The 16,161-nt window shown below is 46.3% G+C and overlaps 1 protein-coding gene across 1 annotated transcript; it reads right to left on the bottom strand.

The window, feature by feature from the left end:
* Positions 1–320: 320 nt before the first annotated feature.
* Positions 321–12,602, bottom strand: nts (neurotensin). Its single transcript, XM_072435291.1, has 4 exons — positions 12,508–12,602; positions 10,383–10,444; positions 2,546–2,767; positions 321–550 (listed from the first exon to the last, which is right to left on the bottom strand). The coding sequence occupies exons 1-4, from the start codon at positions 12,566–12,568 to the stop codon at positions 413–415; spliced, it is 483 nt and encodes a 160-aa protein (XP_072291392.1). The 5' UTR covers positions 12,569–12,602; the 3' UTR covers positions 321–412.
* Between the last annotated feature and the right edge of the window lie 3,559 nt (positions 12,603–16,161).

Raw genomic sequence — 16,161 nt, 5'->3', positions numbered from 1 at the left:
GGGAGAGTCATGGAGTGTTCAGGAGCGCCATGGAGCGTTCAGGAGTGTCATTGAGCGTTCAGCAGCGTTGTGAGTGTTCAGGAGCGTCATGGAGCGTTCAGGAGCGCCATGGAGTGTTCAGCAGCGTCGTGAGCGTTCAGGAGCGTCATGGAGCGTTCAGCAGCGTCGTGAGTGTTCAGGAGCGTCATTGAGCGTTCAGCAGCGCCGTGAGTGTTCAGGAGAGTCATGGAGCGTTCAGGAGCGTCATGGAGCATTCAGCAGCGTCGTGAGTGTTCAGCAGAGTCATGGAGCGTTCAGGAGTGTTCAGAAGCGTTGTTGAGCATTAAGGAGCGTTCGGGAGCGTTCGGGAGCGTTCAGGAGCGTTCAGGAGCTTTCAGGAGCGTTCAGGATCATTCGGGAGCATTCAGGAGCGTCAGTAAACAGAACTGCGCTTGAGGATGTACGGCCGCCTGGACTTGGAGTTGCGTGGCGTCTGTCTCTTTAAGATGTATGGGGAAGTTCTCTTGAGAGGAACCTGAGCGTTCTCCTCCAGGAGCTCCAGAGACTCCAGCTGTGAGACAGAGAGAGCTTTAGGAGAGGGTTTCCATGACGACACACCACAGTTTAGCACTAAATATCACATGTTTTGAATGGAGAAAAGGCCTCACGATTATTACCGACCATTTAATGTTCATGTCGGATAAACACTGATTTTAGAACGACACAACGTGCTCGACGCTCCGAACGAGTCTGAGATGATTTATGTTCAAACACGACTCAGACGTGTTTTTAATGAGGAACAGGGAGAAATACCATATTCTCCAGACTATAAGTTGCACCTGTTTTTCATAGTTTTGTCCGGGGTGCGACTTATACTCCAGAGCGACTTATATGTGATATTATTCGTTATTTTCACACTGACCACCACAAGAGGGCGCTCTAGGCTCTAAGCGACGCAGAAGAAGAGTCTGCACTTCCTCTTCCTCTGGAGTTTGTGGAGTTGTTTAAAAGTGACACAGAGGAAGAAGAATTCAATGGATTTAGTGATGCCACTTATACTCCAGTGAGACTTATACTCCAGTGAGTCTTATACTCCAGTGAGACTTATACTCCAGTGAGACTTATACTCCAGTGAGACTTATACTCCTGTGCCACTTATACTCCAGTGAGTCTTATACTCCAGTGAGACTTATACTCCAGTGAGACTTATACTCCAGTGAGACTTATACTCCTGTGCTACTTATACTCCAGTGAGACTTATGCTCCAGTGAGACTTATACTCCAGTGAGACTTATACTCCAGTGAGACTTATACTCCAGTGAGACTTATACTCCAGTGAGACTTATACTCCTGTGCCACTTATACTCCAGTGAGACTTATACTCCAGTGAGACTTATACTCCAGTGCCACTTATACTCCAGTGAGACTTATACTCCTGTGCCACTTATACTCCAGTGAGACTTATATTCCAGTGCCACTTATACTCCAGTGAGACTTATACTCAAGTGAGACTTATACTCCAGTGAGACTTATACTCCAGTGAGACTTATGCTACCAGTGAGACTTATGCTCCAGTGAGACTTATACTCCAGTGAGACTTATACTCCAGTGAGACTTATACTCCAGTGAGACTTATACTCCTGTGCCACTTATACTCCAGTGAGACTTATACTCCAGTGAGACTTATACTCCAGTGCCACTTATACTCCAGTGAGACTTATACTCCTGTGCCACTTATACTCCAGTGAGACTTATATTCCAGTGCCACTTATACTCCAGTGAGACTTATACTCCAGTGAGACTTATACTCCAGTGAGACTTATACTCCAGTGAGACTTATACTCCAGTGAGACTTATACTCCAGTGAGACTTATACTCCAGTGCCACTTATACTCCAGTGAGACTTATACTCCTGTGCCACTTATACTCCAGTGAGACTTATACTCCAGTGAGACTTATACTCCAGTGAGACTTATGCTCCAGTGAGACTTATGCTCCAGTGAGACTTATACTCCAGTGAGACTTATACTCCAGTGAGACTTATACTCCAGTGAGACTTATACTCCTGTGCCACTTATACTCCAGTGAGACTTATACTTCAGTGAGACTTATACTCCAGTGCCACTTATACTCCAGTGAGACTTATACTCCTGTGCCACTTATACTCCAGTGAGACTTATATTCCAGTGCCACTTATACTCCAGTGAGACTTATACTCCAGTGAGACTTATACTCCAGTGAGACTTATACTCCAGTGAGACTTATACTCCAGTGAGACTTATACTCCAGTGCCACTTATACTCCAGTGAGACTTATACTCCTGTGCCACTTATACTCCAGTGAGACTTATACTCCAGTGAGACTTATACTCCAGTGAGACTTATACTCCTGTGCCACTTATACTCCTGTGCCACTTATACTCCTGTGCCACTTATACTCCAGTGAGACTTATACTCCAGTGAGACTTATACTCCAGTGCGACTTATAGTCTGTAAAATACGGTATGTGTCCTTTAACATCCGTCTTTATGTTAGAGAAATTTAAATAAATGTGTTGCATGTCTCACCCGTTGCGCTTGGCTCTGCAGCATCCGGCACAAGAGTCTCAGGCCGTACAGCTCCTCCCTCGAGGGGGCGGGGCCTTGGTCGCTCAGCTCCGCCTCCTCCTGGTCCACATCCTGGTCGGCCCGCTCCTGGCTCCACCCCTCGTCGCCCCCGCTGGTCACCAAGCGGCACAGCGTGGACACGGACACTCTCCAGGAGGGGGCGCTCTGCTTGCTCGGCCTCATCTGCAAACACACAACAGCCGAGGTGAGGACGGGGCCCCTCAGGTCTGCGGGCCCCTCGGGTCTGCAGGGCCCCTCTGTGGGGCGACTGTGAGAGAAAACAACACAATTTAACGATTATTTCACGGCTACTGAGACCAAAAAAGCACTTCACATTTAGAGTCACTTTTGGACTTTAGATCGAATTAAAAACACTTGATTTTGCTTCTAAAATGATCACGATTGTTATGTTTTAGGTCCTTATTGTGACCTGAATATTCATGATTATGGAATGAGTCATCGAGTCATTGGGGTTGTACAAAAGTGTCGAAATCGGATGTAATCGATACTAAAACTGGACATTTCTCGATCGATCAAACAGTTTTGGAACGATCTTGAGTGTTTTGTGTAGAAAATGCCAAAAATAGCATCATTGTGGTATCGAAAGTGGCATCGAGTATCGCTGTTCGCTCCTTGGTATCGATTCGACCCATAAACGGCGTGTTTTTGACCGTTTGCTCGTCGATCAGGACTGATCACATGACATAGATGTTTCCTTGACTTTGGTGAAATCGTTTCTTCATGTTGCACTGGAGCAAAGGATCATGGTCTATATGTAACTATATGTAACTATATGTAACATATGTAACTATATGTAACTATATGTAACATATGTAACTATACGTAACATATGTAATTATATGTTACTATATGTAACTATATGTACCCTTTTGTAACTATATGTAACTGTACGTAACATATGTAACTATATGTAACATTATGTAACTATATGTAACAATATGTACCCTTTTGTAACTATATGTAACTGTACGTAACATATGTAACTATATGTAACATTATGTAACTATATGTAACAATATGTAACATATGTAACCTTTTGTAACTATATGTAACTACACGTAACATACGTAACTATATGTAACCATATGTAACTATATGTAACTATACGTAACATACGTAACTGTACGTAACATATGTAACTATATGCAACATATGTAACTATATGTAACATTATGTAACTATATGTAACTATATGTAACTATATGCAACATATGTAACTATATGTAACATTATGTAACTATATGTAACTATATGTAACTATATGTAACATATGTAACCTTTTGTAACTATATGTAACTACACGTAACATACATAACTATATGTAACTATATGTAACTATATGTAACATATGTAACTGTATGTAACTATATGTAACTATATGTAACATATGTAACCTTTTGTAACTATATGTAACTACACGTAACATACATAACTATATGTAACTATATGTAACTATATGTAACATATGTAACTATATGTAACATTATGTAACCTTTTGTAACTATATGTAACTGCACGTAACATACGTAACTATACGTAACTATATGTAACATTATGTAACATTATGTAACCTTTTGTAACCATGTGTAACTACACGTAACATACGTAACTATATGTAACATACGTAACTATACGTAACTATACGTAACTATATGTAACATATGTAACATACGTAACTATATGTAACTATAGGTAACTATACGTAACTATATGTAACTATGCGTAACCATATGTAACATATGTAACATATGTAACTATGTGTAACATGTGTAACTATACGTAACTATACGTAACATACGTTACATACGTAACTATGTGTAACTATATGTAACATATGTAACATGTGTAACATGTGTAACTATACGTAACTATACGTAACATACGTTACATACGTAACTATACGTAACTATATGTAACATACGTAACATACGTAACATACGTAACATACGTAACATACGTAACTATACGTAACTATACGTGACATATGTAACTATACATAACTATACGTAACTATAAGTAACTATATTTAATCCTTGAAGTGTTGAAGCTGCTGAACTTTTGCTCTGGTTTGATTGTTGACATTCCGCTCATATCGATGTTTGTCGTGGATCAACTTCAGTGTTTGTTTTTTAGGCCAAATGTGAAAAATGAAAATGAAACGACTCGTTCAGTTTCTGAAAAACACTTTTCAGGTTCAAAGTGTGGCACAGGGGCCAGATGTGGCCCTCAGACTCATTATGTTGTCCCACATCATCCTGAGAAGAGACTTTTACTACAAGTCCAAACCAGGTCCAAACCAGGTCCAAACCAGGTCCAAACCAGGACCAAACCAGGTCCAAACCAGGTCCAAACCAGGTCCAAACCAGGTCCAAACCAGGACCAAACCAGGTCCAAATCAGGACCAAACCAGGACCAAACCAGGTCCAAACCAGGTCCAAACCAGGTCCAAACCAGGACCAAACCAGGTCCAAACCAGGTCCAAACCAGGTCCAAACCAGGTCCAAACCAGGACCAAACCAGGTCCAAACCAGGTCCAAACCAGGTCTAAACCAGGACCAAACCTAAATGCAGTGTTTTGTTGCAGCAGCAGCAGAAAAACAACGTCACTTTTGTATTTTAATTCTCTCCAGGACATTTTAAAAAGAAGAAGTGAACTCAAGTTATTATTGGAGTTAAACGCTCGATCTGCGGCGACACACGGCCTTTGATGGTCTGATGTTGTGGGTCTCAGGGCGCTTGTTTCTTTTGTCCGAGGCTCGATCGCTTGTTTCTTTTGTCCGAGGCTCGATCGCTTGTTTCTTTTGTCCCAGGCTCGATCGCTTGTTTCTTTTGTCCGAGGCTCGATCGCTTGTTTCTTTTGTCCGAGGCTCGATCGCTTGTTTCTTTTGTCCGAGGCTCGATCGCTTGTTTCTTTTGTCCGAGGCTCGATCGCTTGTTTCTTTTGTCCCAGGCTCGATCGCTTGTTTCTTTTGTCCGAGGCTCGATCGCTTGTTTCTTTTGTCCGAGGCTCGATCGCTTGTTTCTTTTGTCCGAGGCTCGGGCGCTTGTTTCTTTTGTCCCAGGCTCGGGCGCTTGTTTCTTTTGTCCGAGGCTCGGGCGCTTGTTTCTTTTGTCCGAGGCTCGGTCGCTTGTTTCTTTTGTCCGAGGCTCGATCGCTGGTTTCTTTTGTCCGAGGCTCGATCGCTTGTTTCTTTTGTCCCAGGCTCGATCGCTTGTTTCTTTTGTCCGAGGCTCGATCGCTTGTTTCTTTTGTCCGAGGCTCGATCGCTTGTTTCTTTTGTCCGAGGCTCGGTCGCTTGTTTCTTTTGTCCGAGGCTCGATCGCTTGTTTCTTTTGTCCGAGGCTCGGTTGCTTGTTTCTTTTGTCCGAGGCTCGATCGCTGGTTTCTTTTGTCCGAGGCTCGATCGCTTGTTTCTTTTGTCCCAGGCTCGATCGCTTGTTTCTTTTGTCCCAGGCTCGATCGCTTGTTTCTTTTGTCCCAGGCTCGATCGCTGGTTTCTTTTGTCCGAGGCTCGGTCGTTTGTTTCTTTTGTCCGAGGCTCGATCGCTGGTTTCTTTTGTCCGAGGCTCGATCGCTTGTTTCTTTTGTCCCAGGCTCGATCGCTTGTTTCTTTTGTCCCAGGCTCGATCGCTGGTTTCTTTTGTCCGAGGCTCGGTCGTTTGTTTCTTTTGTCCCAGGCTCGATCGCTTGTTTCTTTTGTCCGAGGCTCGATCGCTTGTTTCTTTTGTCCGAGGCTCGGTCGTTTGTTTCTTTTGTCCGAGGCTCGATCGCTTGTTTCTTTTGTCCGAGGCTCGGTCGTTTGTTTCTTTTGTCCCAGGCTCGATCGCTTGTTTCTTTTGTCCGAGGCTCGATCGCTTGTTTCTTTTGTCCGAGGCTCGGTCGCTTGTTTCTTTTGTCCAAGGCTCGGTCGCTTGTTTCTTTTGTCCGAGGCTCGGTCGCTTGTTTTTTTTGTCCGAGGCTCGGGCGCTTGTTTCTTTTGTCCCAGGCTCGATCGCTTGTTTCTTTTGTCCGAGGCTCGATCGCTTGTTTCTTTTGTCCGAGGCTCGATCGCTTGTTTCTTTTGTCCCAGGCTCGATCGCTTGTTTCTTTTGTCCGAGGCTCGGGCGCTTGTTTCTTTTGTCCGAGGCTCGATCGCTGGTTTCTTTTGTCCGAGGCTCGATCGCTTGTTTCTTTTGTCCGAGGCTCGATCGCTGGTTTCTTTTGTCCGAGGCTCGGGCGCTTGTTTCTTTTGTCCCAGGCTCGATCGCTTGTTTCTTTTGTCCCAGGCTCGATCGCTTGTTTCTTTTGTCCCAGGCTCGATCGCTTGTTTCTTTTGTCCGAGGCTCGATCGCTTGTTTCTTTTGTCCGAGGCTCGATCGCTTGTTTCTTTTGTCCGAGGCTCGGTCGCTTGTTTCTTTTGTCCGAGGCTCGGTCGCTTGTTTCTTTTGTCCGAGGCTCGATCGCTTGTTTCTTTTGTCCGAGGCTCGGTCGCTTGTTTCTTTTGTCCGAGGCTCGGTCGCTTGTTTCTTTTGTCCAAGGCTCGATCGCTTGTTTCTTTTGTCCCAGGCTCGGTCGCTTGTTGATTGAATAAAGCGCCACGTGGACGCTTTTCCGCAGCAGATGTCCGTAAATGTGATTGGTGTTTTGGGCGTGAGGCGGTTACGCCCTGATAATGGCCTGATCGGATCACGAGGCGCAGCGAGGTACTCGAGTACACGTGATGTTCCTCTTGTCACTGCCACACGTGAGAAAAGCGCCACTGCCACACGTGAGAAAAGCGCCACACGGGACAAAAGCGCCACACAAGAGAAAAGCGCCTCGCGGCAGAAGAACGTTGATCCGAACAATCGTGACCAGTCACTCTTGTCTTTAAGAACATGTTTTGTCGTATTTAAGCAAAAACATCATAAATAATCAACTCTTTCTGTTTTTGTTTTTAAGTTTATTCGTCACAAAAAGCTTCACAAACGGAAATAAAATATACAATCAGCTAAAAATCAATAAAAAGAACATCGTCCTCGAGTCCAAACTATGGCCCAAGGGTCAAATGCGGCCCACAGACCAATTTTTTGTTGGTCCAAACAACAAAAAGTTTTACTTTTTACTGTAAAATTGTAAAAATTCTAGTATTTTGATAATGTTGATGTTAACATAATGTTCATGTTCCAGGTCTTATTGAAGCTGGAGGCTTCGGTCACTGTCGGGTTCTTTTTGGCTTCAGTGGAAAAAGTTTGGACACAGGAAGTTTTAGAGCAGTTTGTCTTCCAGAGGAAGGAGAAGTTTACCAGGTAAAAAAACACTGAGATCGAAACCTCTTTTTCAAGCATGACATGGGGCGAAGTGAAAATACAACACAACAACAACAACAACAACACAACAACAACACAAATAATACAAACATTTAGACAATTACAAGAGACACGTCAGAAAGATCAAAACAGAATCTTTTTTGTTGTTTAATTTACTGAAACCTCTGAGTGAGACCAGCTCCAGCAAACTCAAGGAGAGAGTTCCAAGCTGTGGGAGCAGCTTAAGAGAAGACAACAGACCGGTCCGACACAAACACAATGGTCCAACAAAGGTCAAAAGGAGCCAGACGTTTGTGTGTTTGAAGAGTGAGCGATTGAAGGGACGTGACTCTCTACTGCCACCTGGAGGACACAAGCCGCACGCTCACTCTAGGCTGTGGCAACAAAAAGTCTCGACACGAAGGTTTCTTCTTCTGAAACGTCCCCAAAGACCCCGTTTGTCCACACGAGGGGCTTGTGGACGAGGAAGAGCAGACAGAGACACAAATGAGGAAGATTTTTGTGCATCATATTTCGATCTCTCTGTGTCGTGTTCTGGGTTTTTCTGTTTCGTTTTTATTATTCAAAAACTGTAAAAAGAAGAAGAAAAAAAGAAATTTGACGAAGATTCGGACTTGTGTTTACAATTAAAGTATTTGCTGACGGGGAAAAATAAAAGTGGAGCTTCGATCTCGTCTTGGATCTTCTTTTTATTATCTGATGTTTAGTTTTTATTATTTATCACATTTAGTCAACAGAAATATCGATAACTTTTAGTATTATTCAGCAAAAATGATGACAATGACAAAAATGATGACGAAACTATTTGAATCCTAAATGAAGCTGTTCTTATGTCTTCTGTTGTAAATCTGATGGTCACATGACATCATGACCGTCATCATTATTCCTCGTCCTCGTCGTGTTCAGCTCTTCACTTTGTGATTTCAGACGTTTCAACATCACTAACGTTACAGGGCGAAACGTTTTTACAGCAGAAGAGCCTGAAGTGTGTTCTGAGTGATCCAGTTATTATCATCACCTTTGGCCCTCTCCAGACCTGGTTTAGACCTGGTTTGGACCTGGTTTAGTCCTGGTTTAGACCTGGTTTAGTCCTGGTTTAGACCTGGTTTGGACCTGGTTTAGTCCTGGTTTAGTCCTGGTTTAGACCTGGTTTGGACCTGGTTTAGTCCTGGTTTAGTCCTGGTTTAGACCTGGTTTGGACCTGGTTTAGTCCTGGTTTAGTCCTGGTTTAGACCTGGTTTGGACCTGGTTTAGTCCTGGTTTAGACCTGGTTTAATCCTGGTTTAGACCTGGTTTAGTCCTGGTTTAGACCTGGTTTAGTCCTGGTTTAGACCTGGTTTAGACCTGGTTTAGTCCTGGTTTAGTCCTGGTTTAGACCTGGTTTAGTCCTGGTTTAGACCTGGTTTAGACCTGGTTTAGACCTGGTTTAGTCCTGGTTTAGACCTGGTTTAGTCCTGGTTTAGTCCTGGTTTAGACCTGGTTTAGTCCTGGTTTAGACCTGGTTTAGACCTGGTTTAGACCTGGTTTAGTCCTGGTTTAGACCTGGTTTAGATCTGGTTTAGACCTGGTTTAGTCCTGGTTTAGACCTGGTTTTGACCTGGTTTGGAAACAAACATGAACCTGTAAATCTTAGATGAAAGCCAAAGCTCATGCTCAGTGTTTACATGAGAGAAGGCGTGGCGGGGCGTGGTGGGGCGGGGCGGGGGCCTCTGCCGTGGACGATGCCATTGGGGACGAGCTTCTTGCGGCTGAGACAGGGGCCAAGGACTGGACCGTCGTCATGGCGACTGTGCAGAGGATGAAGGGCTCGCGTGGACTCGACCTGAGGCTGGACTGATGTTTGGGCCTCATGTGTTTGGGCCTCATGTGTTTGGGCCTCTGGTGTTTGGGCCTCATGTGTTTGGGCCTCTGGTGTTTGGGCCTCATGTGTTTGGGCCTCTGGTGTTTGGGCCTCATGTGTTTGGGCCTCATGTGTTTGGGCCTCTGGTGTTTGGGCCTCATGTGTTTGGGCCTCTGGTGTTTGGGCCTCTGGTGTTTGGGCCTCATGTGTTTGGGCCTCATGTGTTTGGGCCTCATGTGTTTGAGCCTCTGGTGTTTGGGCCTCTGGTGTTTGGGCCTCTGGTGTTTGGGCCTCTGGTGTTTGGGCCTCATGTGTTTGAGCCTCTGGTGTTTGGGCCTCTGGTGTTTGGGCCTCATGTGTTTGGGCCTCATGTGTTTGGGCCTCATGTGTTTGAGCCTCTGGTGTTTGGGCCTCTGGTGTTTGGGCCTCTGGTGTTTGGGCCTCTGGTGTTTGGGCCTCTGGTGTTTGGGCCTCTGGTGTTTGGGCCGTTTTTTTCTCTCCTTTCTTGAAAGATGTAAATAAAAGAAAAACAGAAAAGAAACAAAAGACAAGACGCAGAAACGATGATGCACAAACATCTCTCAAAGACGCTCTGTGGGGGCGGAGCTAAGCGATGGTGAGCGGCGGCGAGTGAAGAGGGACTTTTACCTTGGTTGAGATGAGGCTGCTGAGGATCTCCTGAGTCAGAGCTCTCTGGCCCGAGTCCAGCTCTGAAAACACAACAACAGATCAATCCAACACACAACGCCACCGGCGACCGCCAAACACAAGACCGCCAAACACAAGACCGCCAAACACAAGACCGCCAAACACAAGACCGCCAAACACAAGACCACCAAACACCGGTGACCACAGAGGTCAGCAACCACACTGACCAGAGAGGAACATGTGAGCGGAGAAGAAGACTGAATGGACAAGAACAGGTGAGCAGCAGCTTCAGATTGGAAAGGCCGATTAAACACGCCCAAAACTGCAGTTACAAAAGTGATGACATCAGTGATGACATCAGTGATGACATCAGTGATGACATCACTGAGTGAAGTCTGGTTAAAGTGCACTGAGGAACATTAAAGCGCTCAGTGCCTCCTCCAGGATGTTACTGAGCTCTAGAAACACCTCTGATGGACTTTGCGCTCTTTATGAAATGTTGAAATGTTCCCTCGTTTGTCTTTAAGGTTCTAGATGTTTTCCACCTGGTCCAATAATCAAGTCAAATTTAGTCTGTTTAGAGATAATTTAGTCCAGATTTAGACCTGGTTTAAAACTGTATCAGATTCACTTTCCAAACAAAGATAAAGTGATATTTCTACTGCACAAATACAGCCAAAAATGTGCAATGAACTACAGCCAAAATGTGGAATGAACTGCAGCCAAAATGTGCAATGAACTACAGCCCAAATGTGCAATGAACTGCAGTCAAAATGTGCAATGAAATACAGCCCAAATGTGCAATGAACTACAGCCAAAATGTGCAATGAAATACAGCTAAAATGTGCAATGAACTACAGCCCAAATGTGCAATGAAATACAGCCCAAATGTGCAATGAACTACAACCAAAATGTGCAATGAAATACAACTAAAATGTGCAATGAAATACAGCTAAAATGTGCAATGAACTACAGCCAAAATGTGCAATGAACTACAACCAAAATGTGCAATGAAATACAGCTAAAATGTGCAATGAACTCTAGTAAAATTTGCAATGAAATACAGCTCAAATATGCAATAAAAAACAACCAAAATGTGCAATGAAATACAACTAAAATGTGCAATGAACTACAGCCCAAATGTGCAATGAAATACAGCCCAAATGTGCAATGAAATACAGCTAAAATGTGCTATGAAATTAAAACAAAATGTGCAATGAAATACTAAAAGTATGCAATGGAATACAAAGTGTGCAATGAAATACAGACAAAATGTGCAAGAAATCCAAAATGTGCAACAAAATCCAAGATGTGCAATGGAATACAAAATGTGCAATGAAATACAGCCAAAAAAGGCAATAAAACACAAACAAAATGTTCAATGAAATACTAAAAATATGCAATGAAATACAGCCAAAATGTGCAATGAAATATAAACGGTGCGATGAAAGTCTGCTCAGATCATCAGTCACATAAACAGCAGGAGCTGCAGTGAATAAAGCGTCACATTCACTTGTGTCAATAATGTTTAAAATATGAAATATGATGAATATTTGTGTCGTGTTTATGACTCAAACGTGTCGTAAACGTCTTTAAGGTTCAAATGTTGCACAAAGTGTGAGTTAAAACCATGAAAAATCATGTTTAGAATAATCACACCAGAATGATTGTAATTATTATAAACGACACGCTCCGATTATAAATGTGTTTGATCATTTTCCCACAAAAAACAAAATATCATCTTTTAACAGCTGTTTGGAAGATCGTACCATTCTGTTCCATTAATCACCATTTACTTTTCACATTTTCACATTTTTCTCATTTTTCATTCTCTTGTGATTTCACACATTTTTCTGATTGAAAAAGTGAATTAAATTCAGCTGAAACTCATTAGTCAGAATTAGACGGAACAGAATCCTGCACATTTATGACACATTTATGAAAGTTGATCACAGTCAAACCATGAAACGACAGAAGTTCAAACAAACCGTCGATAAAAAGCTGATTTTTAAGTCAATATTTTGCCACATTTTTAGTATTTTATTTAACAGTGAAATGAAGCACGTTTATGACATTTACAACATTTTTCTGTTAATATTCCATTCTTTGTGAAAGTGCGTCTCACCTGAGCAGAGCGCTGCACACGTGAAGCTGAGCAGCAGAACACACACCAGCGGCACCTGCATCGCTCCTGCTGCACAAACCAGAAGATCTCAGAAACGAATGGAGCGCTCCCCGAGGCTGCAGTGTGTTTAGTCCCAGGAGCGTCTGCTGCGTCTGTGCGGAGCGAGGAGCGCACGGCCCTTTAAACGCCACGGCTCCGCCCACCACACGGCTCCGCCCACCACACGGCTCCGCCCACCACACACCTCCAAGACTCAAAGTGGCGTCATGAGAACGTGACGGGAACGTCAGCAGTGCGTCACCAGAACGTCACCGGAGCGCCACTTAAACATCACGGGAGCGCCACCGGAACGTCACCGGAGAGTCACGAGTGCGTCACATAAACATCACGGGAGCATCACCGGAACATCACCGGAACGTCACCGGAACATCACCGGAACGTTACCGAAGCGTCACCGGAGCGTCACATAATCATCACGAGAATGTCACCGGAACGTCACCGGAGCGTCACATAATCATCACGGGAATGTCACCAGAACGTCACTGGAACATCACCGGAGCGTCATATAAACATCACGGGCACGTCACCGGAGCGTCACAGGAACGTCACTGGAGCGTCACATAAACGTCACCAGTACGTCACTGGAACATCACTGGAACGTCACTGGAACGTCACCAGAGCTTCACATAAACATCACAGGAGTGTCACGGGAGCGTCATATAAACGTCACAGGAGCGTCACATAAATGTCACTGGAACGTCACTGGAACGTCACTGGAACGTCACCGGAGCGTCACATAAACATGACAGGAGTGTAACATAAACGTCACGGGAGCATCACGGGAGCGTCACATAAACATCACGGGAGCGTCACGAAAACGTCACAGTAGCGTCACCGGAACATCACTGGAACGTCACCGGAACGTCACCAGAGCGTCACATAATCATCACGGGAATGTCACTGGAACGTCACTGGAACGTCACCGGAACATCAAATAAACATCACGGGCGTGTCACAGGAGCGTCACAGGAACGTCACAGGAACGACACCGGAACGTCACCGGAACGTCACTGGAACGTCACCGGAACGTTACCGGAACGTTACCGGAACATCACATAAACATCACGGGCGCGTCACAGGAGTGTCACAGGAACGTCACAGGAACGTCACCGGAACGTCACCGGAACGTGACTGGAACATCACCGGAACGTCACCGGAACGTCACCAGAATGTCACTGGAACGTCACCGGAACGTTACCGGAGCGTCACATAAACGTCACAGGAGCATCACGGAAGCGTCACAGGAACGTCACTGGAACGTCACCGGAGCGTCACATAAACGTCAAAGGAGCATCTGGAGCGTCACCGGAACGTCACCGGAACGTCACTGGAATATCACCGGAACGTTACCGGAGCGTCACATAAACATCACGGGCGCGTTACAGGGGCGTCACAGGAACGTCACCGGAACGTAACATAAACATCACGGGCGCGTCACAGGAGCGTCACAGGAACGTCACAGGAACGTCACCGGAACGTCACATAAACATCACAGGAGCGTCACAGGAACGTCACAGGAACGTCACCGGAACGTCACATAAACATCACAGGAGCGTCACAGGAACGTCACAGGAGTGTCACATAAACGTCACCAGAGCGTCACGGATGCGTCACCGGAACGTTACCGGAGCGTCACAGGAACGTCACAGGAACTTTACCGGAGCGTCACATAAACATCACGGGCGCGTCACAGGAGCGTCACAGGAACGTCACAGGAACGTCACCGGAACGTCACCGGAGCGTCACATAAACATCACGGGCGCGTCACAGGAGCGTCACAGGAACGTCACAGGAACGTCACCGGAACGTCACCGGAGCGTCACATAAACATCACAGGAGCGTCACAGGAACGTCACAGGAACGTCACCGGAACGTCACATAAACATCACAGGAGCGTCACAGGAACGTCACAGGAACGTCACCGGAACATCACCGGAGCGTCACCGGAACGTCACCAGAACGTCACCGGAACGTTACCGGAGCGTCACATAAACATCACGGGCGCGTCACAGGAGCGTCAAAGGAACGTCACAGGAACGTGACCTGAATGTCACCGGAGCGTCACCGGAACGTCACCAGAACGTCACCGGAACGTTACCGGAGCGTCACATAAACATCACGGGCGCGTCACAGGAACGTCACAGCAACGTCACAGGAACGTCACCGGAGTGTCACATAAACGTCACCAGAGCGTCACGGATGCGTCACCGGAACGTTACCGGAGCGTCACAGGAACGTCACAGGAACGTTACCGGAGCGTCACATAAACATCACGGGCGCGTCACAGGAGCGTCACAGGAACGTCACAGGAACGTCACCGGAACGTCACCGGAGCGTCACATAAACATCACGGGCGCGTTACAGGGGCGTCACAGGAACGTCACCGGAACGTAACATAAACATCACAGGCGCGTCACAGGAGCGTCACAGGAACGTCACAGGAACGTCACCGGAACGTCACCGGAGCGTCACATAAACATCACAGGAGCGTCACAGGAACGTCACCGGAACGTCACATAAACATCACAGGAGCGTCACAGGAACGTCACAGGAACGTCACCGGAACGTCACCGGAGCGTCACCGGAACGTCACCAGAACGTCACCGGAACGTTACCGGAGCGTCACATAAACATCACGGGCGCGTCACAGGAGCGTCAAAGGAACGTCACAGGAACGTGACCTGAATGTCACCGGAGCGTCACCGGAACGTCACCAGAACGTCACCGGAACGTTACCGGAGCGTCACATAAACATCACGGGCGCGTCACAGGAACGTCACAGCAACGTCACAGGAACGTCACCGGAGTGTCACATAAACGTCACCAGAGCGTCACGGATGCGTCACCGGAACGTTACCGGAGCGTCACAGGAACGTCACAGGAACGTTACCGGAGCGTCACATAAACATCACGGGCGCGTTACAGGGGCGTTACAGGGGCGTCACAGGAACGTCACCGGAACGTCACCGGAACGTCACCGGAACGTCACAGGAACGTCACAGGAACGTCACAGGAACGTCACCGGAACGTAACATAAACATCACGGGCGCGTCACAGGAGCGTCACAGGAACGTCACAGGAACGTCACAGGAGCGTCACAGGAACGTCACAGGAACGTCACCGGAACGTCACATAAACATCACAGGAGCGTCACAGGAACGTCACAGGAACGTCACCGGAGCGTCACCGGAACGTCACCAGAACGTCACCGGAACGTTACCGGAGCGTCACATAAACATCACGGGCGCGTCACAGGAGCGTCAAAGGAACGTCACAGGAACGTGACCTGAATGTCACCGGAGCGTCACCGGAACGTCACCAGAACGTCACCGGAACGTTACCGGAGCGTCACATAAACATCACGGGCGCGTCACAGGAACGTCACAGCAACGTCACAGGAACGTCACCGGAGTGTCACATAAACGTCACCAGAGCGTCACGGATGCGTCACCGGAACGTTACCAGAGCGCCACAGGAACGTCACAGGAACGTTACCGGAGCGTCACATAAACATCACGGGCGCGTCACAGGAGCGTCACAGGAACGTCACAGGAACGTCACCGGAACGTCACCGGAGCGTCACATAAACATCAC

Source organism: Eucyclogobius newberryi, unplaced genomic scaffold, assembly GCF_026437365.1.
Source record: "Eucyclogobius newberryi isolate DKJ021-1_F unplaced genomic scaffold, fEucNew1.0.hap1 SCAF_7, whole genome shotgun sequence".
NCBI classification, from domain to species: Eukaryota; Metazoa; Chordata; class Actinopteri; order Gobiiformes; family Gobiidae; genus Eucyclogobius; species Eucyclogobius newberryi.
Note: the sequence above shows the minus strand (reverse complement) of the source record. Positions and strands in the feature narration are given on the sequence as shown.

Bases quoted from the DNA above. Each gene is read 5' to 3' on its own strand.
- nts (XM_072435291.1), bottom strand. From the start codon at position 12,568: ATGCAGGTGCCGCTGGTGTGTGTTCTGCTGCTCAGCTTCACGTGTGCA. The intron at 2,768-10,382 runs GTAAAAGTCCCT...GTGTGTTTGCAG, and splicing joins GCAGCCTCATCTCAACCAAG to ATGAGGCCGAGCAAGCAGAG. The intron at 551-2,545 runs GTGAGACATGCA...TCTGTCTCACAG, and splicing joins TGCAGAGCCAAGCGCAACGG to CTGGAGTCTCTGGAGCTCCT.